Source organism: Rhincodon typus, chromosome 1 (assembly GCF_021869965.1).
Source record: "Rhincodon typus isolate 14 chromosome 1, sRhiTyp1.1, whole genome shotgun sequence".
In the NCBI taxonomy this organism is placed as follows: Eukaryota; Metazoa; Chordata; class Chondrichthyes; order Orectolobiformes; family Rhincodontidae; genus Rhincodon; species Rhincodon typus.
In genome coordinates, this window is record NC_063332.1 from 4,641,881 (window position 1) to 4,668,041 (window position 26,161).

At 43.2% G+C, this 26,161-nt stretch overlaps 1 protein-coding gene across 1 annotated transcript in view; it reads left to right on the forward strand.

Moving 5' to 3' along the window:
- Positions 1-26,161, forward strand: part of sfxn5b (sideroflexin 5b) — a 183,071-nt gene that overhangs the window by 17,679 nt on the left and 139,231 nt on the right. Inside the window, exons 3-5 of the mRNA XM_048600776.1 lie at positions 5,900-5,956; positions 14,552-14,617; positions 20,609-20,699. Of these exons, the coding sequence (XP_048456733.1) occupies positions 5,900-5,956; positions 14,552-14,617; positions 20,609-20,699 (214 nt within the window). The remainder of the gene's footprint in view (positions 1-5,899; positions 5,957-14,551; positions 14,618-20,608; positions 20,700-26,161) is intronic.

The following is a 26,161-nucleotide window of genomic DNA, read 5'->3' on the forward strand; positions in this document are numbered from 1 at the left end:
GAAGGGCCTGTACTGCGCTGTAATGTTCTATGTTCTATGTTCTATGTTCTATGTTCCCGAGCTGCTCCCCTACTGAGACTTCAACCACCTGGCTAGGCTCATTCCCCAATACTAGGTGCAGTACGGTCCCTTTCCTAGTTGGACTAACTACATACTCTTTCAAGAAGCCCTCCTGGATGCTCCTTACAAACTCTGTCCCATCCGAGCCCCAAGCACTAAGTGAGTCCCAATCAATATATGGGAAGTTAAAATCACCCACGACAAAAACCCTGTTGCTTTTATATCTTGCCAATATTTGCCTACATATCTGTCCTATCTCCCACTGGCTGTTGGAAGACCTATAGTAAACCCCAAACATTGTGATTGCACCCTTCCTGTGCCTGAGCTCTACCCATATTGCCTCGCTGCATGAGCCATCCAAGGTTTCCTCCCGTAGTACAGCTGTGATATTCTCCTTAACAAGTAGTCAACTCCCACTCCCCTTTTATATCCCCCTCTATCCTGCCTGAAACATCTGTTTCCTGGAACATTAAGCTGCCAATCCTGTCCCTCCCTTAACCAAGTCTCTGTAATGGCAACAACATCATAGTTCCAAGTACTAACCCAAGCTCTAAGTTTATCTGCCTTACCAGTTACACTTCTTGCATTGAAACAGATGCACTTCAGACCACCAGATCCGCTTTGATCAGCAACCACACCCTGCCTGCTCTTCCTCTGAGTCTTACTGGCCCTGTTCTCTAGTTCCCTTTCAGTCCATTCACCTTTGCATTGGTTCCCACCCCCCTGCGAAACTAGTTTAAATCCTCCTGAGTGACACCAGCAAAGCTCCCAGCCAGAATATTTGTGTCCCTCCAGTTTAGATGCACCCCGTCCTTCTTGTACAGGTCCCACCTGCCCTGTAAGAGATTCCAAAGGCGCAGATATCTGAACCCCTCCCTCCTACACCATCTGTTTAGCCACATGTTGAGTTATACTATCCTCCTATTTCTAGCCTCATTGGCACATGGCAAAGGGAGTAATCTGGAGATTACATCCTTGGAGGTCCTGCTTTTTAACTTTTTACCTAACTCCCTAACCTGCTGCTGCAGGACCTCGTCACTCATCCTGCCTATGTCATTAGTGCCAATATATACCACAACCTCTGGCTGTTCACCCTCTCCCTTCAGGATGTTTTCTGCCCGTTCAGAGATATGCTGGACCCTGGACCAGGGAGGCAACACACCATCCTGGAGTCTCTTTTATGTCCACAGAAGCGCCTATCTGTACCTCAAACTATAGAGTCCCTATAACTACTGCTCTAGTGCTCTTTAACCCTCCCTTCTTAAGAACAGAGCCAGCCGTGGTGCCACCAGTCTGGCTGTTGCTGCTGTTACCCCCTGATGGTCATTCCCCCCACCAGTATCCAAAATAGTATACTTGTAAGAGAGGAGGACAACCACAGGGGATTCCTGCACTGGCTGCCTGTCCCTTCTGGGGGTCACCCATCTATCTGCCTGCACCTTGGGTGTCACCACATCTCTAAAACTCCTGGCTATGACAATTTCCACCACCCTCCTGCTCCTAAGTGCATCCAATTACCACTCCAACCCATCCATGCAGTCCGTGATGAGCTGCAATTGGATGCACTTCCTACAGATGTAGTTATCCGAGACACTGGAAGCGTTGCAGATCTCCCACATCTCACAAGTGAAGCACTTAACCCCACTGACTGACATTTCTATCCCCAATCAAGCTGTTTAGGAAAATTTATTAAACACTTCACCCTTACTTATCGCTGCAAATACCCAAGGTAGGTCTTCCCTCACTTACCTTCCCAGGATGCTCCCTGGATCACTCCCTTTCCCTTTGCTTCTCGTCCTTTCAGCGGTGTCTGTGTGCTTTTTTTTGGTTAGAGGAGAAGGTAGGGAGGGAAACACTGAGGAAGTGTTTGGGTTGAACTGTCATTTGACAACAGCCCCTCCACAAACCACCTTCTGGAAGTAGTGACTGCACTGATGCAGATCTTCCCCACGTCAGCCAATCATCGTCACCACTCTGCTGCCTTCTTCAATACCATTGACTGTCTGGAGTTAATTCTTAGATTCTCTTGTGTTTGATTGACCTTCAATAACCACAGCCATTTTCCTTGCTAAAAGATATGACTCCAACCAGCAGAGAGTTTACCCCGAATACTGTTGGCTCTTTGAGACCACACTTGGTCAAATGTGACCTTGCTGTCAAGCGAAATCATTCTCACCTCCCCTCTGGATTTGACAAGTTGAAAAGCAAGTATTTCTCCTAATTAGGGGAGTTCAGAATAAGGCATTGTTACGTTAAAATCAGAGCTAGACTACTTAGATTGAAACAAGGTACACTTATTCACAGAGACGATAGTGAAAATCTGGAACTCGCTACCCCAGAAACTGCCCAGATTGAGCATCAAATGAACCTTGATAGACATCAGCTAGGCAAGGTTATGAAGGATTAAGGAAGCAAGACAAATAAATGAAGTTGAATACAGATCAGCGAACTGAACAACAGAACAACTGATGACAGATGGGCTACTCTTGTTTCTGTATAGCAATTTTTGTAAATAAAAGCTAAATTTAAATTTGCGATCTTCGAGGTATTCATAAATTGTCCAGCTAACATAGAGTTCTCATCATTGGGAGTGAGGTAAGTTTTAATAAATCAAATGGATGAGTTGAAGAAGTGTGACTGGAATGCAATATTTATTTCATAGCAATGCTAGTGAGGTGTGCTATTTCTCATAGAACTTAATAGCAGATAATTGAAAATATTTGAGATTCCAATGGTCCAATTGAAAAGAGGTCAAAGCAATGATAGGGCTATTAGTTTGACATCTACAGTAGGAAAAACATTGATGTCTATTAAAAAGGAAGCAATTAACTCGTAATGGCAATAAATCCAAGCCAACGTGGTTTATGAAATGCAAGTCATGCCTAACTAATTCGCTGGAATTCTTTGAGGATATAACTGAACTAACAAATGCAATCCCTGTTCATTGTCTTTACTTAGAAAAGTCAACCCCTCCCCTTCTGCCTCCCACAATGTGCCTACTCTTGATGGAATGCAATTAGGAATGGAAGAGCAGGAGTAAAGCCATTCACCCCTTACGTTTGGTCTGTCATTCAGTTAGATCATGGCTGATAATCTCCATGCCATTTTCCTGGGCTAGCTCCATATCATTTGATATCATTTGTACCCCGATATGTATCAATTTGTGACTTGAACTTGACTCTCGGGTAGGGCATTCCATACATTCAATACCCATTCTGCTTGTTTTACTTTATTATTTCATGAGTTATGAATTATCAACAATAAGTAATGAGTTATCAACAAGTCCAGCATATGTTGCCTACCCATGAATACCATTCAACTAAATGGTTTGCCAGGCCATTTCACAGGGCACTTAAGAGTCAACTGCATTGCTGTGAAATGGAGTCACAAAGTGCCAGACCAGGTGAGGATTTTGTTTTTCTTTATTCATTCGCGGGATTAGGCGTCACTGATCAGGCAGCATTTATTGCCCATCCCTAATTGCCCAGAGGGCAGTTAAGAGTCAACCGCATTGCCGTGGGTCTGAAGTCAAATGTAGACCAGACCAGGTAAGGATAGCAGTTTCTTTCCCTAAAGGACATTAGTGAACCAGATGGGCTTTTCCCCACAATCGACAATGGATTCACAGTCATCATTAGATTCTTAACTCCAGATATTTTATTGAATTCAAATTCCACCATCTGCCGTGGCGGGAATCAAACCCAGGCCCCCAGAACACTACCTGGGTCTCTGGATTAATAGTCCAGCGATAATACCATTAGGCATTCGCCTCCTCACTAACAGACACATTTCCTGAAAAAAAAAATTAGTGAACTATATAGGTATTTACAATGATCAATAGTGACCACAATTACAAGATTATTTTTCAATTCCAGAACTATTAATTGAATTTAAATTTAAGACTGACAGGTCCCTATGGGCTGCTACTCTGCTTCCCAGAATACTAAAGAAAGTGGGTCTGGAAATATTGGAGGTATTGCTGGTCATCTTCCAATATTTTATAGACTCTGCAGCATAGAATCCCTACAGTGTGATTAGAAGCCGTTCAGCCTATTGAGTGGCACAAACCATCCAAACAGCATCCCCCAGACCCTCATAACCTGGCCTTTGTCTTAGCTAATCCACCTCACCGGTACATTCCTTGAACACCTTGGACAATTTAGCATTACTGGTCCACCTAAGCTGAACATCTTTGGACTGCGAGAGGAAACCCACACAGACACAGGGAAAACATGCAAACACCACAAAGACAGTTGCCCGAGGGTAGAATCAAACCCAGGTCCCGGGTGATGTCAAGCAGCAGTGCTAACCACTGAGCTACACTGTGCTACCCCAAGCAGTTCCTACAGATTGGAGGATGACAAGTATAACTTTACTATTTAAAGAGGTGGGAGAGAAAGTCTGAGAATTGCAGACCAGTTAGCCCAGCATCAGTAGTGGGGAAAATGCTAGAGTCTATTATAAAACATATAATAACAGAGCACTTGGACAGCTTGCTTTCTGTTTCTCGCTTGCTTGTATCAATATTCTCTTCACTTTTCATCAGTTTCTTCGTCACCCTGTGTTGGATTCTAAATTGCTCCTAACTATTGGGCTTAAAACATTTTGTGGCAACCCACTGAAGCCACTTCCTTTGAGCCAATGCAACCTTTAACTTTTTATTTGTTAGCATGATCGATTCACCTTTACTGTTGTATTTTTGTGTCGAAGAGGATTGTATATTTGTTCTTCACCTCTACTGAAGTAACAACCAAATGCTGGTGATAAAGGTCGAAAAAGAAAGGAGCATTTTCTTACCTGCTCCTTCCCTGAACTCCCTCACTCACTAAGCTCCCATTTTCTCGCTCAGTCCAAGCCACATTGTCAAGATGTCTGAAGTAACTGGTTACATTCTCAGGCTAGAGAATTAGACACTTAGGACTGAGACATGGAGAAAAAGTGTTGTGAACTTCTGGAATCCTCTACCACAAGGCCCCATGGATGATCAGTTGTTGAGTCTGTTCAAGATAAATATCAATGGAAGGGATGGTGATGGCTGAGTGGTATTATCGCTGGACCGTTAATTGAGAGACACAGCTAACATTCTGGCGACCCGGGTTCAGATCCTACCACAGCAGATGGTGGAATTTGAATTCGGTAATATCTGGAATTAAGAATCTAATGATGACCGCGAATCTATTGTCAATTGTTCAGGAAAAACCCATCTGGCTCACTAATGTCCTTTAGGGAAGGGAACTGCCATCCTTACCTGGTCTGGCCTACATGTGACTCCAGACCTACAGCAATGTGGTTGACTCTTAACTGTCCTCTGGGCAATTAGGGATGGGCAATAAATGCTGCCTAGCCAGTGATACCTCATCCCATTAATGAATAAGGGAAATATCAACAGATTTTTCTGTTCTAAGAATCCAAGGAATTTTGGATAATGCAGGACGATGTAGCTGAGGAACAAGATGGTGGAGCAGCCTCATACTTTTGATGGTCTTCAAATATCAAAATGGCCATTCTAATGTAAAGTTGGGTATTTTGAATTGGTGAGCTCTCTGATCATTGGCGCAGCATTGCTGATTCTTTGACATGTCATGGATCATTGTAAAGAATTAAGAAAGGGAACAACTGCTGGTTTTCAATTTACTGCTGAGGCCAGTTGTTAAATGGATTAATATGGATGAACTCAACAGGCATTGGGTAGTGAGCCTAAAGTCCGCTGGTCTGTATATCTTTGTTTTCCCCTATTGATTCATTAATTGATCCAAGATTGTTTCTTTGTAATGGATTGTAGATCACCTCCTTGATTGACAATTTGGTTATATTGATGATTTGTTTTTCTTTTCTGTAGTGGTTGAACCAGAGTCACAATGCCTGTGTGAACTATGCAAATAGAAACGCAACAAAGGTAAGATGGATTTGAAATGCCTCTGGTCCAGTGTTTCTAACACAAATCCTCACCTTCGTACCTTACAATATCTTATATATTTTTTGCTGGACAGGCTTTTCCTTGGCCATAGACCTATGTTAAGGTTTTGGCCATTTAAAACGGAGGAAAAATGTCTCCACTGAAGAAAATAGTTACAATTCCCAATTCCAAGGATCTGGGTCACAGAGAATTCAGTCACTGAGCTTTTATAAGCATGAGAAGTTGGGGGATAAAGGGATAAGAGGAGAGGGCGGGAAAGTGGAGTTCATGTAAAAATCAGGCATGTTAGAGTAGAATAGAATAGCAATTTGTTGTCATTTGTAGTTATAAAAATACAGTGAGATGTGTAAAGTTGCCACAATTCGGTACCATTTTAATATTCGGACAAAGTTCATCTTTTGTTTCCTCCATGGCTCCTGGGTTTCTGGAGTGCCCATGGGATGATGCAGCCGAAGCCATCCCTGAGACGCCAAAGCAAGGATTTCCAGACTGGACCTACCACATAGCCACCACCAAAACCAACACCGAAGCCACTGCATCACTGCCATAGCAAAGAGGACCAGACTGGATGCACCAAGTCGCCAACACTGAAGCCACCACCACTTCAGTCACCGCTCAAAGCCTCCACATTGTCACCATGGCCACAAGGAACAAATTGGAACCACCTTACCATCACCACTGAAACTGCTGCCAAGACGAATGGACCAGACCCACTGACAGTGAAGCCTTTGATAAAACCAAGGCCACTATGGCCATGAGGAATGAACATCATCCAGATCCACCATCCTCCTCCACCACAGCCTCAGAAAAGAAGAAATGATGAACTTTGATAGTTTTAGAGCTGTACCGCATGGAAACAGACCCTGCGGTCCAACTCATCCATACCAAACAGATATCCAAAATTAATCTAGTCCCATTTGCCAGCATTTGGCCCATATCCCTCTAAATCCTTCCTATTCATATATCTATCCAGATGCCTTTTAAATGTTGTAATTGTACCAGCCTCCACCACTTCCTCTGGCAGCTCATTCCATACATGCATCACCCTCTGCGTGAAAAAGTTGCCTGTTAGGTCTCTTTGTAATCTTTGCCCTCTCACCTTAAATCTATGCCTTGTAGTTTTGGACTCCCCCCACCCCGGAGAAAAGACCTTGGCTATTCACCCTATCCATGCCCCTCATTATTTTGTAAACCTCTATAAGGTCACCCCTCAGCCTCCAACTTTCCAGGGAAAATAGCCCCAGCCTATCCAGCATCTTCCTATAGCTTCAGCCCTCCAACCCTGACTTGGAACCTTGTAAATTTTTTCTGAACCCTTTCAAGTTTCGCAACATCCTTCCTATAGCAGGGAGACCAGAACTGCAGCGGTATTCCAAAAGTGCCTAACCAATGTCCTGTACAGCCGCAACATGACCTCCCAACTCCTATACTCAATGCACTGACCAATAAAGGCGAGCGTTCAAGCACCTTTTCAGAGTTGCTTTTCAGAATGGAGGCCTGTGACTAGCTGTGTGCCACAAGGTTTGGGTGCTAGGTCGACAGCTTTTCATCATTTATATACATGATAAAAAAGACAAATTAAGAAAAAAAACACAACATAAAGAATAAAGAAGAATGTCGCTGGCCTGGTGAGCAGGAGCATACAAACACAGAGCCCAAACACTTCCTACCCTGGCCTGCCGTCATTGCCATCTTTTTCACAAGCAGTGAGGTGATTTTCTCACTGTGCAGCAGCGAGTGGCCAATTAAGGGAGATTATTGCTTGTTAAACACATCATTAAAGGCCCAACTCCCCTCATTAATATTCAGCTTCTTACCTTATCAAACCTTTTGAACAACCTCATTGTTGAGAAAACTCGACATGGGTCCAGAATGTTGAGGCACGCGAGAGAACAAATTGCTGGAGCATTGACAGACATCTACGTATCCTGTTTGGCCACAGGTGATGTCCCAAAGGACTGGAGAATAGCCAATGTTGTCCCATTGTTTAAGAAGGGTAACAGCGATAATCCTGGAAATTACGGGCCTGTGAGTCTCATGTCGATGGGAGAGAAATTATTGCAAAAGTTTCTCAGAGACAAGATCTATACGCATTTACAAGCAAATGGACTTATTAGTGATCACAGCATGGTTTAGTGCGGGGCAGGTCATGCCTCACTAACTTGATCCAGTTTTTTGAGGAGGTGACGAAAATGATTGATGAGGGAAAAGCAGTTGATGTTGTCTACATGGACTTCAGTAAAGCCTTTGACAACGTCCCTCATGGCAGACTGGTACAAAACTTGAAGTCACATGGTATTAGAGTGAGCTGGCAAGATGGATACAGAAAAGACTTAGTCATAGGAGACAGAGGGCAGCGGTGGAAGAATGCTTTTCAGAATGGAGCATTGTGACTAGTGATGTTCCACAGGGATCAGTGCTGGGACCTCTGCTGTTTCTGATCTACACAAATGATTTGGAGGAAAACATAGATTGGTGGAGTTGCAGATAGTGAAGAGAAATGTCAGAGGATACAGCAGGCTATAGATCAGTTGGAGGCATGAGCAGAAAAATGGCGGATGGAGTTTAATCCAGACAAATGTGAGGTAATGCATTTCGGAAGGTCAAGTCCAGATGGAAATTGTCCAGTGAATGGCAGAACCCTTAGGAGTATTGATATGCAGAGGGGTCTGGGTGTACAGTTCCACAGATCACTATAGGTGGCAGCACAGGTAGGTAATGTAGTAAAAAATGCTAATGGCGTGCTTGCCTTCATTGGAAGGGGCAATGAGTATAACGCTAGACAAGTTATGCTGCAGCTTTATAGAACTTTAGTTAGGTCACACTTGGAATATTGCAAACCAATATTCTGGTTCTGGTCAGCGTCCACAAAAGGATGTGGATGGTTTGGAGAGGGTACAGAAAAGGTTTACCAGGATGTTGCATGGCATGGGGGATTTTAGCTATGAAGAACGGTTGGCTGGACTGGGTTTGTTTTCACTGGAACGCTTGAGGCTGAGGGGCGACCTGATAGACGTTTATAAGATCATGAATGCCATGGATAGAGTGGAACGTATGAGGCTTTTTCACAGGGTAAAGTGGTCAATTACTAGGGGACACAGGTTTGAGGTACAAGGGGGGAAGTTTAAAAGAGATATATGAGGCACATTTTTCACACAAAGGGTGGTGAGCACCTGAAACACGCTGCCAGAGGAGGTGTGGAAGCAGGCATAATAGCAGCATTCAAGAAGCACGTGGACGAAAACATGAATATGAAAGGAATTGAGGGATACGGATCCTGTAAATGAAGACAGTTTTAGTATGGAAGAGCAAAATGTGGCAACGGAGGCTTGGAGGGCTGAAGGACCTGTTCCTGTTCTGTATCGTTCTTTGTTCTTCTTCTTTTGTTCTTTGAAATCAGAGCAGGTATTTAGTGACCAGCTCACCACTTTTTCTGAAGAACCTACATGTTTCTCAGGGCCAAACAGCATCTCAGGGCGTAGAGATTGATATCCGGCATTTGCCAATCCCTCATGACCATTATGGCACCCTTTCCAATACCCTTGCAGGATGCTCAGGAAGCACAGACACAGGACATTGAAGCAACTAACACTGTAATGCTGCAGCAGGGACAATATTTGTGTGCGCAGACAGCCACCCAGCTCATGGACTGGACCAAGTTGCATCTAAGGGCTACTCGCTCTATTAGCCCTTGCTCACTTAGCACCTATCTGCATGCTCACTCAATCAACACTTAGCCTTTGCTTGCTTTGCCTTGCTATACCAGTTAGCACATTCCTAGATGAGGCAGCTTACCTTGCTGGTTAATACACTGGCGACAGGCATCTTGCTTAATGACAGTGTGTTATGTCAATCTCACAGCCGTACCATGTGCTAACAGTTTACATGGCAAACACACTGCATGTGCATCAAGCAGACAGCCATGCCTCAAAGCGTTCGACAGTCCCACCTAAGAGATTAATGTGCAAGATTAAGGTCCATGGGATTGGGGGAAGTGCATTGATAAGGATAGGAAACTGATTGGGAGAGAGGAAATAAAGAGTATGAATTAATGGGTCCTTTTCAAATTGGCGAGCACTAACTAGTGGAGTGCCACCAGGATTGGTGTTGGGACCCCAGCTATTCACAATAAATATTAATGATTTGGACGAGGGAGCAAAATGTAACATCTCCAAGTTTGCAGATGATACCAAGTTGGGTGGGAAGGTAAACTGTGACGAGGATGCAGAGATCCATTCAGCATGATCTCGACTGGTTGGGTGAGTAGGCAAATCAATGGCAGATGCAGTATAGTTTGTATAAATGTGAAGTTATTCACTTTGGAAGCAGAAACAAGAAGGCAGATTACTACCTGAATGGCTGTAAATTGGGAGAGGGGAGTGTGCAGCGGGACCTGGGTGTCCTTGTACACCAGTTGCTGAAGGTAAGCATGCAGGTGCAGCAGTGGTAAAGAAGGCAAATGGTATGTTGGCCTTCATTGCGAGAGGTTTTGAGTATAGGAGCAGGGATGTGTTGTTGCACTTATACAGGGCCTTGATGAGACCACACCTGGAATAGTGTGTGCAGTCATGGTCTCCTTTTTCTGTGGAAGGATGCTCTTGCTGTCAAGGGAATGCAGCAAAGGTTTACCAGACTGATTCCGGGAATGGCAGATTTGATGTAAGAGGAGAGATTGACTAGATTGGGACTGTTTTCAGAGTTCAGACGAATGATGGGGGATCTCATAGAAACTTATAAAATTCTAACAGGACTGGACAGGGTAGATGCAGGGAGGATGTTCCCGATGGTGGCTGAGTCCAGAACCAGGGGTCACAGTCTGAGGATTCAGGGTGGATGATTTAGGATAGAGATGAGGAGACATTTCTTCACCCAAAGAGTGGTGAGTCTGTGGATTTCATTACCACAGGAAGTAGTTGATGCCAAAACATTGAATGTATTCAAGAGGCAACGAGATATAGCACTTGGGGCAAATAGGACCAAAGGTTATGGGGAGAAAGCAGGATTAGGCTATTGAGTTGGATGATCAGCCATGAAGATTGTGAAGCCGTGAAGAATGGCAGAACAGGCTTGAAGGGCCAAATGGTCTCCTTCTGCTCCTATCTTCTATGTTTCTATGTAAAGTCTTAGGGGAGTAGTCCTCACTGAAGTCAAGAGAGGCATACCTCCCAGCACAGTGAATCAGGAGCAGCCCCCAATACCAGTCCGGGGATTCGTAATGGTCAGGCTTCTGATTACGGTGTTCTCAGTCAAAGGAGCCATGTGTCTGCAGTCCAGGGAATGGATCATGGTCAGTTCTGGGGCAATTGATAGTCCATAGCAGACTGTCCAGAGTTAGATGGTCAGGAAGATATGCAGCCACCAGTCATGCATCTAGGCACTTTGTGTCCAGGGCTCTCCTGTTAGGTTCCTTGAGGGCATGGGCCATAGCTAGGCTGTCTTATCCATCGAAAGGAATTAAGGGGAAAGGAGAATGGTGAGTGGACAAGAGTAACTGCTGAGGGAAGGAAAGTTGGCATGTTATTTGGGTCTGCAGGGAATGGAGATGTGGAGGGAGAAGCAAGGGGCAATGCGTATCTATGTATCATACATATAATATGTACAGTAGATGTACAATACACTGTCTGCAATGGATAAGACAGTAAAGAAGGGATTGGAAGGGGATCATGCGGGAGATGTGTTCCTCCACAATCAAGATAAAGGGGATAGCGTATGACCGCATCTGGCTTAGTCACCTCATATGTCGGTGACTGGGAGAAAGATGGACAGGTGCAGGCTCTTGTAGACGAATTGGGTGGTAAGAAGCTGATGAGGTTTTCAGGAAGGGCTAGCAGAAAAGGGATTTGGATTTTTGGAGGCTCAGCAACATGTTGAGGTGGAGGCTACAAGTTACTTGCATTGCATTATGCTGAAAATAGAACGTATGTAATGGAGAAGAAAATAACTGTGACAACACTTGGCGAGTGGTTAGGATAAGTGTCTCAACTGGAAGGGGGAAGGCTGCAAGATCCACCGACATCGGGGTGTTTAAAGTGAGACAACAATACAAACAGACCCATGAACTGTACAGGGCACAGACCTGTGTGGTCCCTAATCTGTATCCATCTTAATGAATTGCTCAGGGTTTGCTGTGCACTTTTTGCTCCAGACATCACTGGCCAGTTCATTCACATCAACTGTTTTGAACACAGAGGCCAAGCAAAGACCTAGGATTTTGTGGAGAAAGACTAATAGTGTCTTCATGACCCAAGCCCAGCATACAGCTTGTCCCTCTTGCTTCCGGATGCTGTAGTAGACCCTCAACACAGAAACTGATTTATGGTACATTCACATGACAATGAAGTTATGCTTCATGGTGGAAGAATTATATTTAGTGCTACTCAGAAAAACAAGCAACCAGATGTAATGTTAAAGCAGTGCTATTTATAAAATAGTGCCACATAATGCACAATACACTGTCTCTCGTGCCACCAAACTGCCTTCAATAAGTCTTCCTCTCCCTCCCACTGCCTCTTAGTATACTTCCTGGCTCTGTCGCTGGAGCTTAAGGATCAGCAAGGGCACCTATGTGTGGAACTGCAGGAGATGGGGAGATACTAAATTAGCATTTTGCCTGAGTATTTACTGTAGAAAAGGATGTGGAAGCTAAAGAACTTGGGGAAATAAATAGTAACATCTTGAAAAATGTCCATATTACAGAGGAGGTGGTGCTGGACGTCTTAAAATGCATAAACGTATAAATCCCTAGGACCTGATCAGGTGTATCCTAGAACTTTGTGGGAAGCTAGGGAAGTGATTGCTGGGCCCCTTGCTGGGATATTTGTATCATCAATAGCCATAGGCCAGGAAGACTGGACGATGGCTAACGTGGTGCCACAAGAATGGTGGTAAGGAAAAGCCAGGGAACTTTAGACCAGTGAGTCTGACATCGGTGTGGGGCAAGTTGTTGGAGGGGATCCTGAGGGACAGGATTTACATGTATTTTGAAAGGTCAGGACTGATTAGGGATAGTCAACATGGATTTGTGCATGGGAAATCATATCTCACTAACTTGATTGAATTTTTTAAAGAAGTAATGAAGAGGATTGATGAAGGCAGAGTGGTGGATGTGATCTATATGGACTTCAGTAAGGCATTTGACAAGGTTCCGCATGGTTGACTGGTTAACAAGGTTAGATCACATGGAATACAGGGAGAACTAGCCATTTGGATACAGAACTGGCTCAAAAGCAGGAGACAGAGGGTGGTGGCAGAGGGTTGCTTTTTGGACTGGAGGCCTGTGACCAGCTGTGTGCCACCAATCTGGTCAGTAAGTTTGCAGATGACACCAAAATTGGAGATATAGTGTACAGCCAAGAAGGTTACCTCAGAGTATGTTGGGACCTTGATCAGATGAGCCAATGGGCTGATGAGTGGCAGATACAGTTTAATTTAGATAAATGTGAGGTGCTGCATTTTGGAAAGGCAAATCAGGGCAGGACTTATACACTTAATGGTAAAATCCTGGGAAGTGTTGCTGAACAAAGAGACCTTGGAGTGCAGGTTTGTAGTTCCTTGAAAGTAGAGTCAGAAGTAGACAGGAGAGTGAGGAAGGTATTTGGTATTCTTACCTTTATTGGTCAGTGCATTGAGTGTAGGAGTTGGGAGGTCATATTGCAGCTGGTTTGGCCACTGTGTTCATTTCTGGTTTCACTACTATAGTAAGGATGTTGTGAAACTTGAAAGGATTCAGAAAAGATTTACAAGAAGTTGCCAAGGTTGGAGGGTTTGAGCTATAGGGAGACACTGAAGAGGCTGGGGCTATTTTCCCTAGAGCATCAGGAGGCTGAGGGGTGACCTTACAGAAGTTTATAGAAGCATGAGGGGCATAGATAGGGTGGATAGCCAATGTCTTTTTCCCAGGGTAGGGGAGTCCAAAACGAGGTTTAAGGTGAGAGGGGGAAGATTTAAAAGGGACCTAAGAAGCAATTTTTTCACGCAGAGGATGGTGCATGTCTGGAACAAGCTGCCAGAGGAAGTGGTGGAGCTTGGTACAATTACAATGTTTAAAGTGCAACTGGATGGGTTACATGCATAGGAAGGGTTTAGAGGGATATGGGCCAAATGCTGGCAAATGGGACTAGACTTATTTAGGATATCTGGCCAGCATGGATGATTTGGACCAAAGGGTCTGTTTCCATACTGTACAGGTCTGTGACTCTGTGAGTGAAGGGAACCTGCTTAGCTCTGGAGGTTTGGTCGGGTGATCCCAGGGGTATTTGTATCTGGATGGACCACACATGTCAAGGGCCTTCTTCACAAAAGCATGAGCTTCCAAGAGTTGGACAGGGCAGGCAGGGTTCTTTCCCTATACCTCTCCACCTCTCCATCACCTTGAATACATTCTTTCTTTGACCAAGCCTTTGGTCATCTTACCTAATGTGTCTTTATGTGACTCAGTGTCATATGTTGTTTATGATCCTCCTGTAAAGCAGTATGTAGCTTTGTATAATTGCTTTTTGCAGTTCCGAGTCAGATGTGGTATTTTCAACTGGTTTTTAGAATAATCATTCTCTCTCCTATCCCCAACCTTAACAGCCAACTCCTGTGTCTAAGTTCATCTTGGGTTACATCGGAGCAGTTACCAGCGCAGTCTCAATAGCAGTAAGTAATCTTGGCATTTCTATAAGTCCATTGTGAGCTCTCAGGTTTCTGCAGGCATGGAACACAACCGTTACAGATCAACCACTTTAGTCTGATTGCAGGTCACCCAACATAATTGAAACTGACACTAATAATGCACAATAAGGGGGTTTGATAGGGTAAATAAGGATGAAAATTGGTAACCAGAGAACAACAGAAGGTACTGGTAACTTAAACAACTAGAGAGAAGAAGAAGATGATTGATTTAATGTGTTTTATGATCTGAAAGGGTACTGGAAGTCATTTCAATGTAACTTTACAATGGAGAATTAGTTCAACACTTCAGGGAGTGGACTTTGAATAAGAGCAGAGCGGAGGGTTGGATTAATTGGAGACCTTTACCAAATGACCACCACAGCCAAATGGCCTCCTTCTGTATTAAATAAAAGCTGAAAGAACTGTGGATGCTGTAAACAGAAACAAACACAGAAATTGCTGGAAAAGCAGTTCTGAGGAAGGGTCACCGGACCCGAAACATTAACTTTGATTTCTCTTCACAGATGCTGCCGGACCTGCTGAGCTCTTCCACCAATTTCTGTATTTGCTTCTTCTGTATTGTATGATACGTCTATCTAACCAGCAAGAATTAGTCTAGTAATACAATGTCAATCCTGAACCTGGGATATATTCCTCAACAATCTGTCCTTTGTAAAGTCCCCTAAGAATTCCATATGTTTCATTAAGGTCTCCTCTCATTCTTCTAAACATGAGAGTACAAGCCCAAAGTACTCAACATCTCCTTATAACAAAACCCCTCCTTACCCAGGATCAAGTGAGTGAACATTCTCCGGATTGCCTCCAATGCCAATATATCTTTCCTCCCTGGAGACAGTAAGGACTGCAGATGCTGGAAGCTAGAGTCAATAAATATGGAGCTGGAAAAGCACAGCAGGTCAGACAGCATTCGAGAAGAAAGAAAGTTAATGTTTCAGGCCAAAACCCTTCATCAGGACTGGAGAGGGGGAGGGGTGCTCAGAAATGAATAGAGGGAGGGGAGTGGGGCTGGGGGAAGGTTGGTGAGATGGAGACAGGTGGATGCAGGTAGTGGGTTATTGTGGTTGGTCAGCGGGAAAGTTGGAGTGGATAGGTGAGTTGGAAGATGGACAAGTTGGGGGAGGAGAGATTTTGAAGTTGGTGAAGTCAATATTCAGGCCTTTGGGCTGTAATCTCCGAAAGCAAAATATAAGGTGTTCTTCCTCCTGTTTACATTTGGCCTCAATCTGGCAGTGAAGGAGGCCAAGGATGGACATGTCACCAAGGGAGTAGGAGGAGGAGTTAAAGTGGATGGCATCTGGGTTGGTTAGTGCATGCAGAGTGCAGATGCTCCGCAAAGCAGTCTCTCAGTCTGCGTTTGGTCTTCCTGATATAGAGAAGACCACATCAGAAGCAACAGATACAGTCCCCACAGCAACAGTCTGGGCCACTGGATCATTAGTCCAATGACAATACCACTGTCATCTCCCCTTATTGGGGCTTACAACCTCTCACAGTCTGGCAGCATTCTAACCTGAAAGCACAACAGGGAATCGTTTACTTCAGTTGAATGCTATAAAACCCACTCCATGTTCAGTGAATCATGTGTCACACACAAGATTGTTTTGTCAGTTTTAATTGCTCTTGTGCCAGTACATGGTTGTCCTTGAAATGGCCATGTTCTATTTCTCAGACTGTTTGTACACCAATTTGAAACTGTCACGAGGTGGATAAAACATGATTTAACCCATTCCCACCTGGAACCTATCTTCCTTGTTGTTATATTATTGCTTGCTGTTGCAACACCAGAAGGTTATATCAGCCATGGCTCAATGTGACAGCAACAGCCATTATGTGGCTAACATCCGGTAATCTAACCTTGCCTTGCAGTTTTGCCATAACTCCATATGTCAGCCATGCCTTTGTGTGTCTTTGCACAGCCTCAGCTTTAATACCTGAAATTATAAGTAGCCTGAAGTATATAGAGTCATAGAGTCACACAGCACGGAAATAGACTCCCTTTTGCCAGCATTTGACCCATATCCCTCTAAACCCTTCCTACTCACGTACCCATCTAGATGGTTTTTAAGTGTTGTAATTGTACCCACCTCTACCAGTTCCACTGGCAGCTCGTTCCATACATGCAGCACCCTCTGCATGAGAAAGTTACCCCTCAGGTCCTTTTTAAATCTTTCCTGTCTCACTTTAAGCCATGCTGACTAGTTTTGGACTTCCCCACCCGAGGAAAAAGACCTTGGCTATTTATCCTATCCAAGTCACTCATAATTTTATAAATCTCTCTAAGGTCACCCTTGAGCCTCCGAAGCTCCAGGGAAAAAAGTCCCAGTCGATTGAGCCTCTTCCTATAACTCAAACCTTCCAGTCCTGGCAACATCCTTGTCAATCTTTTGTGCACTCTCTCAAGTTTAACAACATCCTTCCTAAAGAAGGGCAACCAGAATTATATGCAGTATTCTAAAAGTAGCTTCACCAATGTCCTGTGCAGCTGCAACATGACGTCCCAACTCTATGCTCAATGTTCTATCCAATGAAGGTGTTTGTGCCAAATGCCTTCTTCACCACCCTATCTACGTGCAACTCCACTTTCAAAGACCAGTATCCCTGGGTGTCTTTGTTCGGCAACACTCCCAAGGGCCCTACATCTAGTGTATAAGTCCTGCCCTGATTTGCATTACCAAAATTCAACACCTCACACTAATCTAAATTAAGGGGCAAAAAACATTAGTAGGTGTCATATAGAGGCCCCAAACTGCAGTGGTGATGTTGAGAATGACATTAAACAGGAAATTAGAGATGTATGTGGTAAAGGAATATCGGTGATCATGGGTGATTTTAATCTGCACGTAGATTGGGTAAATCAAATTAGCCACAGTGCTATAGAGGAGGAATTCCAGGAGTGTATACAGGGTGGTTTTCTTGACCAATATGTGGAGGAACCAACTACAGAGCAGGCCATCTTAGACTGGGTACTGTGTAATGAGAAGGGAATGATTGCCAATCTAGCTGTGCGAGATACCTTGGGGAGGAGCGATCATAACGTGATAGAATTCTTTATCAAGATAGAGAGTGAGGTTGTTGATTTAGAGACTGGGGTGCTGAACCTTAATATAGGGAACTACAAGGATATGAGGCTTGAGTAGGCCTTGATAGGTTGGGGAGAGTTACTTAAAGGGATGACAGTGGATAGGCAATAACAAACATTCAAGGAATGCGTGGGGGAACTGCAACAACTGTTTATTCCTGTCTGTCGCAAAAACAAAATGGATAAGAGGACCAATCCATGGCTTACAAAGAAAATAAGAGGTAGTATCCTATCCATAGAAGAAGCATACAAATTGGCCAAGAAAAGTGCTAAATCTGAGGATTGGGAGCAGTTTAGAATTCAGCAAAGAAGGACCAAAGGATTGATTAAGGGGAAAATAAGACCATAGACATAGGAGCAGAAATTAGGCCATTCGGCCCATCGAATCTGCTCCGCCATTCAATCATGGCTGATAAGTTCCTCACCTAATTCTCCCGCTTTCTCCCCGTAACCCTTGATCCCCTTGATAATCAAGAACCTATCTATCTCAGTCTTAAATGTACTCAATGACCTGGCCTCCACAGCCTTCTGTGGCAGTGAATTCCATAGATTCACCACTCTCTGGCCAAAGAAGTTTCTCCTTATCTCCGTTCTAAAAGGTCTTCCCTTTACTCTAAGGCTGTGCCCTCGGGTCCTAGTCTCTCCTACCATCTTCCCAACATCCAAATAGAGTACAAAAGCAAGCTTGCAGGGAAGATAAGGAATGACGCAAAGAGTTTCTATAGGTATGTGAAGAGAAAGAGATTGGTAAAGACAAATGTAGTTCCCCTGCAGACAGAAATGGGGGAATGTATAATAGGGGACAAAGAAATTGCTGAGGAACTGAATACATAGTTTGGTTCTGTCTTCACAAAAGAGGACAAATCAGACACCAGAATTGTTGGAGGATGCCAGATTTAGTGAGAAGAAAGAACTGAGGGATATCAATATTAGTAAAGAAACAATGCTGGGAAAATTGTTGGGATTGAAGGCTGATAAATCCCCAGGGCCTGATAATCTACATCCCAGGATACTTAAGGAAGTAGCTGTCCAATATTCAAAAAGGAAGTTAGAGAGAAAACAGGGAATTATAGACTGGTGAGCCTAACATCAGTAGTGGGGAAAATTCTTGAATGCTTTGTCAGGGATTTTATAGCAGAGCATTTAGAAAGCAGTGGCAGGATCAGACAGAGTCAGCATGGATTTATGAAGGGGAAATCATGCTTCTCAGATCTGTTGGAATTGATGAAGATGTAACTAGTAGAGTTGACAAGGGGAAGCGAGTCGATGTAGTACATTTGGACTTTCAGAAAGCGTTTGACAAAGTCCCACATAAGAGATTAATGTGCAAGGTGAAAGTGCATGGGATTGGGGGAAGTGTACTGAGATGGGTAGGAAACTGGTTGGCAGGGAGGAAACAAAGAGTAGGAATTAATGAGTCCTTTTCAAATCGACAGGCAGTAGCTAGTGGGGTGCCACAGGGATCAATGCTGGGACCCAGCTATTCACAATAAATATTAATGATTTGGATGAGGGAGCAAAATGTAACATCTCCAAGTTTGCAGATGATACCAACTCTACCCCTTTTCTAGAATATCCAATGCTTAGACAAACAGACAAACAAAGTTAAGACAAGACATAAATGACAGAATCGCAGAATCGTTACAACGCAAAAGGAAGTTATTTGCCTCATTATGCCTGCACCGGCTGTGTTACCTAGTGGCAATATCCTGCCTTTTCCTTATATCCCTGCACACCATTTCTGACCAAATAATTATCGATTGTCCACTTGAATGCCTCAGTCAAACTTGGCTCCACCACATTTCCAGACATTTCTAAATATTATGGATTTGGAAGAAAGAAAAAAAAATGTGATGCACAGTTCTGGCACAAATCTGGATTACAGGTATAATTTTCCTTCTGATTCATTTTAACTCTTTAATGAGAACATCAGGTTGTGGACACACCAATTCTCAATCTTTCATTCACAGGATGAGGATTTACCCTTTCAGTGTCTTTGAAGATGTGCTGATACTTGAGCACTGCTACTTCTGAGGCTGTAACAAAACTTAAAGATTTAGTCAAATTACTCAATGTCCCCAATTTACCTGTCTGATGGACTCAGGTTAACAGAAAACACTGACCAGGTTTCTGAACTTCACAAGAAGTATTATTTATTTTAAATAGGTCAATTCCAACTACAGGCAAATGGAAATATGAATTATCAACATATAATTCTAGTCTGGAACTCTGTCCACTTTTTAAACCTCTGCACACAAGCACAGATAGACTCAGACAAGCAATAAACAAATATGGATGTTACGGGCGAAGGAAAACATTACCAATTTCCACAAAGTGTTCCTTGTGTGAAATTGTTTCACACTACTCAACCACATGTTAACTAATTAAACCAAAAATAATGATCATTCAGGTCAGGTTTCATTTTAGAATCTGACTTGTCGAATAGTACCATCAGCTATGATTATTAAACTGTTACAGTCAGTATTCCTCCAAATCTCCAAATACCTTGTCCTACTGTTCTTCCTTGCCTTCCCTGTCTGTTGAAATGAAGCTATTTTACATCATCTCCTACTGTTGCTCAGCTCCTAGGATTGAACTATTGAGTTTCTCCAACTCCCTCCCTTTTTTGTTTGCCCTTTGTCATCTTACAACCAAAGTAAAAATGTTAAAATCAAGGCTAATGACTGCTTACCAGTTTATGATGGCTTTCTTATTAGTATCCTGCACTATTGGTTTAGGCCACACACTTCTCTTCCATATCTTGTCAGGGAAGTAGATTTTGCAGCTTACAGATTATGGGGTTGAAATGAAGAACTTTGCATTTATCTGATGAAATTCAGAATCTGTCTGATGCATTACTTCAATTTTTATTTAAGGTAGGCCTGAATGTTTTCATCAAGAGAGCCAACAGATTTAACCCTGCAATCCTCTCACTCATCCAGCGGTTTGTGCCATTTCCTGCTGTAGGTACGTAAGACTTGTATTATCATCTGAAAGGAATGCTGAAAATAAGCATTTTTTAATCTCGCTGAATGCATTCACTTTTGTCCTGCAAATACATGGGAATTCCACCTTGTTGTCCCTGCTACCCTTTTTACACAATCTTGCACTCTCTTTGGCAGCCTGTCACTAGTTTCTCACCTGCTCCCATGTAACCATTTGGCTTATTGTTTACTTCCGCCTTTGTCAAGAGGAGCTTGCAAGATATAGTCCATATTTTGCAGAATTTCACATTTGATCTTAATCACTGCGTGGGGGGGCTGGTGTGTTTGTTGGGGAGATGTTGTGTTGTGAGATCTGGTTAGAAGATTACATCAGTTTTCTTGGTGTTCAGTAAAAGTATAATGATCCCATCTGGTGGGAATACTGTTCAAGTCAGATCTCAGAAACAAAATAAAACTTATTACACAAAAGAAAACTATGAACCATGTAATAATATACAACCAATAATATGGAACCATCCCATCTGAACATTAGAAAGAAAGATTCAACTTTTTTACCCCAGCAATACTTTCACAGACCTTCAAACCTCAATGAAGATCACTCTATCTCCATGCTAAAGCTTCTTGTTCAGCTGGAATCGTTATAATTGGTTTTCTTTTGGCAAATTGCTGTGCCTTCACTTGATAATATTTTCTTCAATTAATGTGCCTTCCTGAGACCATGAAACAAACTACTAACTCTAGCTCATAAGAACGTAAGATAATTCAGCTTCTCAAGCCTGCTCCATCATTTGATACAATCATGGCTGATCTCATCTCAGCCTCAATTCCACTTTCCTGCCCATTCTCCATAACATTTCAATCCATTACTAATTAAAAATCTGTCTACCTCCTCCTTAAATTTACTCAATATCCTGGCATTCACCACAGTCTGAGCAAGTGAATCCCACAGATTCACGACCTTCTGAGGGGAGTCATTTCTCCTCATCTGTGTTTTAACTCTACTGACCCTTATCGTAAAACAATGACACTTGTATTAGATTGCCCCATAAGGGGAAACATCTTCTCTGCTTCTACTTTGTCAATCCCCTTTAGCATCCTTTGTACCTCAATTAGATCTGCACTCATTCTTCTCACATCAGCTAAAGGTTCTTGAAGGAGGCCACGGTACACCAAAGCTCTTGCTGCCAAACAACACTTGTCAGAAAGTTGATGGGATGAACATCAGGTTCTATTTGTAGAATAATAGATTTTTTTTTTTACATACTAAGAAAAATAGAACTTCTTCCAGCCCAGACTGTTTATAGACTACTGGTAACAACCCCTCTGCTGTTAAGGACCTCTTCTTTCTGCATGAACCTGCTTCTGGCCTTCTTTCTCTTTCTCTCTGGAGGTCTTAAAAATTAACATCTCCCAAATGGCTTGCTGACCATTCAGCTGAAATTACATGCCTTCTTATAAGTACTGTTTTGAACTCAGAGTTCAGAATTACATTCTGACTTTGTTCATAAAAGTCAGATCTTCACAGGACTGAGAAGCTAAGTCTGTGTTTAATGACACCAGTGTATGCACACTATGTGTGGTTTAAATTTGCGCATATGCATTTAAGTGGATTCGAGGTATGTGAATGCAAGGTATGGAGTTCAGGGCACATGGAGTAGGGAGCAGGCTTTGGGGGGTGATGGGTTGGGATGGCAGGGAAGGAGCTCCCATCCATGTCTTCACTCCCCCACATCCTCACTTCACCTCTCACACAGTTGTACAGCACACACCCTTTGGTCCAACCAGTCTGTGCCGAACATAATCCCAAACTAAACTAGGACCACCTGCCTGCTCCTGGCCCATAAGCCTCCAAAGCTTTCCTATTCATGTACTTATTCAAATGCCTTTTAAACATTGCAATTGTGCCCACATTCACCACTTCCTCAGGAAGTTCATTTTACACATGAACCATTCACTGTGTAAAAAATTTGCCCCTCATGTCTTTTTTAAATCTGTTTCCTCTCACCTTATCAATGTGGCCCCTAATCTTGAAAATCCCCATCCTAGGGAAAAGGTACCTCCCATTAACCCAATCTATACCCCTCATTGTTTTATAAACTTCTATAAGGTCACCTCCCAACCTCCCACACTCCAGCGGAAAATGTCCCAGCCGAACCAGCCTTTCTATGTAACTCAAACCATGTCCTCACTCCCCCAACTTCCTCACCACTCTACCCACCTCATGCGTCCTTAATTCCCCTCCTGTCTCACATGTCATAAGTCCTAACTCCTCCCCCCATTCCGCATCCTCAGTCGTTCCCATAACCCCACTCCTTTCAGCTCCACATCACCCCCATTCCACCTCTTCATTTACCCCAGCGCCATCCCAATTCCTCACTCCCTACCATTGAATGCTGTTTCTTTCAGCACATACTCTGTGCAATCTTTGTGAGTGGCTTAATATATTAACTTACATGATGATGTAGCCAGGCTGAAATCATGCTCATGCGTGTTTCCAGTTCCATGCACATGTGCAATTGCTCACTATTGCGGGTGTCAGCAGATATTGCCATAAACTAAATCTATTTCTCCCCCATTTTAGAATTCAAGTCTCAAGTAATAATAGGATCCCTACAGTGTGGAAACAGGCCCTTCAGCCAACAAGTCCACACCGACCCTCAGAGAACCCACCCAAATCCATCCCCCTATAACCCACCAAATGTACAAATCCCTGAACACTTCGGGCAATTTAGCATGGCCAATCCACCTAACCTGAACATCTTTGGACTGTGGGAGGAAACCAGAGCACCCGGAGGAAACCCACACAGATAGTCACTGGAGGGTGGAATTGAACCCGGGTCCCCGCCGCTGTGAGACAGCAATGCTAACGGCCACCGTGCCGCCCAAAAAAAAGTAATAAATTATTAAGCTTCATCACAAACAGCCCATTTTCTCATATTCTTTGGAGAAGTTGTTGACAATGAGCTGAAGTTGAGTATCTGAGAGAGCACTCACACAAGTATCAGCTGAATCTTGGAGCTCATTGTCTGAAGTTGAAATAGTTTGGGTTTGCATTGAAAGTGGTGTAGGTTGAACCATTTCCCATCTATTCTGTAAATTATCTCCATGTCTGTCGGTAATTTGGTGAAGGCAAAGTACAGTATTATAATGAGGAAAATTGAAAAGAGGTTAATGCAATGACACAGCCTTATTTGGTCCCAGATTTCACTGAGCTAGCATTTGCAATCATTCTAATGGTGAAGATCATGGCTTGCATATCATAGAACAATAAACAGAGAATAGTGACAAATTTCTGAGGGTAACCAAATTTGAGGAGTATAAGCTTTCATGGTTGACAGGTCACAGGTTTTCTTGAGATTGACAAATAGGCATGTACAGCGATTGGTGCTATTCCTTGCATGGTCAGGGATCACAAAATTCATTCCCACCTCCAATATGCCAGCTTAACCTTTAACTGGGGCAAAAGAGTATTTGAGGACAAGGATCTCATATTCAAGACTAACATTCTGATTTACCAAGCATCATGAATCCCCAAGCCCGCATATACTTCCGAAACTTGGACAATCTACAAAAGACATCTCACAAAATTGGAGAAGCAGTACCAGTAGTGCCTTCACAGGATCTTACAAATCCAGTCACAAATCCAAGATGAAGGAACTGAGACATTGTTGCTTGGACACAAAGATAGATGGAGGGACATGTAGTGTTCAGGAAGCGGGGAGGCTGCAGAAGTGCTTGGACCGGCTAGGAGAATGGGCGAAGAAATGGCAAATGGAATAGAATGTGGGAAAGTGTAAGGTTATGCACTTTGTTAGGAAGATTAGAGGTTGGACTATTTTCGAAATGTGGAAAGGCTTCAAGAATCTGAAGCACAAAAGGTCTTGGATGTTCTAATTCAGCATTCTCTTAAGGTTAACATGTAGGTTCAGCTGGCAGTTAGGAAGGGAAATGCAGTATTAGCATTAATTTCAAGACGGCTAGAATACAAGAGGAAATATGTACTGCTGAGTCTGTATAAGGCTCTGGAATATTGTGAACTGTTTTAGGCCCTGTATCAAAAGAAGGGCGTGCTGGTATTGGAAGGGGTCCAGAGGAAGTTTACAAGAATGATCCCGGGAAGAAATGAGGAGCAGTTGAGGACTCTGGGTCTGTACTCAGTGGGGTTTAGAAGGATGAGGGGGGATCTGTTTGAAACTTACAAAATACTGAGAGGCCTGGATAGAGTTGATATGGAGTTGTTTCCACTGTTAGGAGAAACTGGGACCGAGGGCACAGACTCAGATTGGAGGAACGATCCTTTAGAACTGAGATGAGGAGGAATTTCTTCAGCCGAGGATGGTCAGTCTGTGGAACTTATTGCTACAGAGGGCTGTGGAGGTGACGTCATTGAGTGTATTTAAGACAGAGGTTTCTGCATGATCGAATTTTAGAGCAGACCCACTGGGCAGAATGGCCTCATTCTACTTCTATATTGTATGGTCTTATGGACAAGAAAAGTGGTCCAACAGCATCATTCTCTTGCAAACTAATGTGCCCCAGAGCGACTCACAAGTCTTTCAGAACTAGCTTCACTAGTCAGGGCATTTCATTTGGGTTCGTGATTCCAACCCCTGAAACAACTGCTTGACTCAGAATGCATTGAGGGCAGGACACTCCCAGAATAAAGATGGTAACGCTTTACCGATGTCCACAAAGCATCCCTGAAAAGTTCAACAACCCTCTGCAACTCATGGGAGTCCCTGGCATGTGATCAGCCAAAGTGAAGAAGATTTATTTGTTCACATCAAGAGACTTCTTTTGGAATGGGAAGAGGTGAAGTTGAGGATTTGGTGAGAGCACACAAGTGTCCAAATAACTTAACTACCTGACTCTGTAAGCCCTGCATGTAGTAGAGTCTACAGATTGCAGATTGGACTTCTCACCAAACTGGAGTGGAAGCCTTATGTTCTTAATCTGAAGGAACCACATAACAAGACTTTGTTCTTCCCTTTCTTTATCTCCCCTCACTTTCTGTGCACCTCCTTTCAGTTAACTGTTCACCTATTCTCATTTTGTATGTCTCTTACCATTTCCTCTAAGTGCAGCTATCTTGCGAAGCCCCATCTACTTTTGTTTGTCTCGCCCTCTTTATGTCTAGGTTTCCCTCTTTACATTATAACAATAACTACTCTTCATATCATCTTCTTTGGATGTTAAGCCCTTGAGGAGATACTGCGGCATCCTGAGGTCTTGAAAGGTGTTACACAAATACAAGTTATTTCTTTAATTCTAAGAAATGAAGTGGGGTAAGTGGAGCACATTAGTGAGCATCTGACAAATAATGATCGCAGTGTCATTAATTTCTACATTGGCTCTGCTTTCTAAAGTTTCAAAAAAAACTTGCATTTACGTAGTGTCTTTAATATTTGAAAGGTCCAAAAATACTTCACATAGCATTATCAAATAAAATGTGACATTGCACCACATATGGAAATATTAAGACAA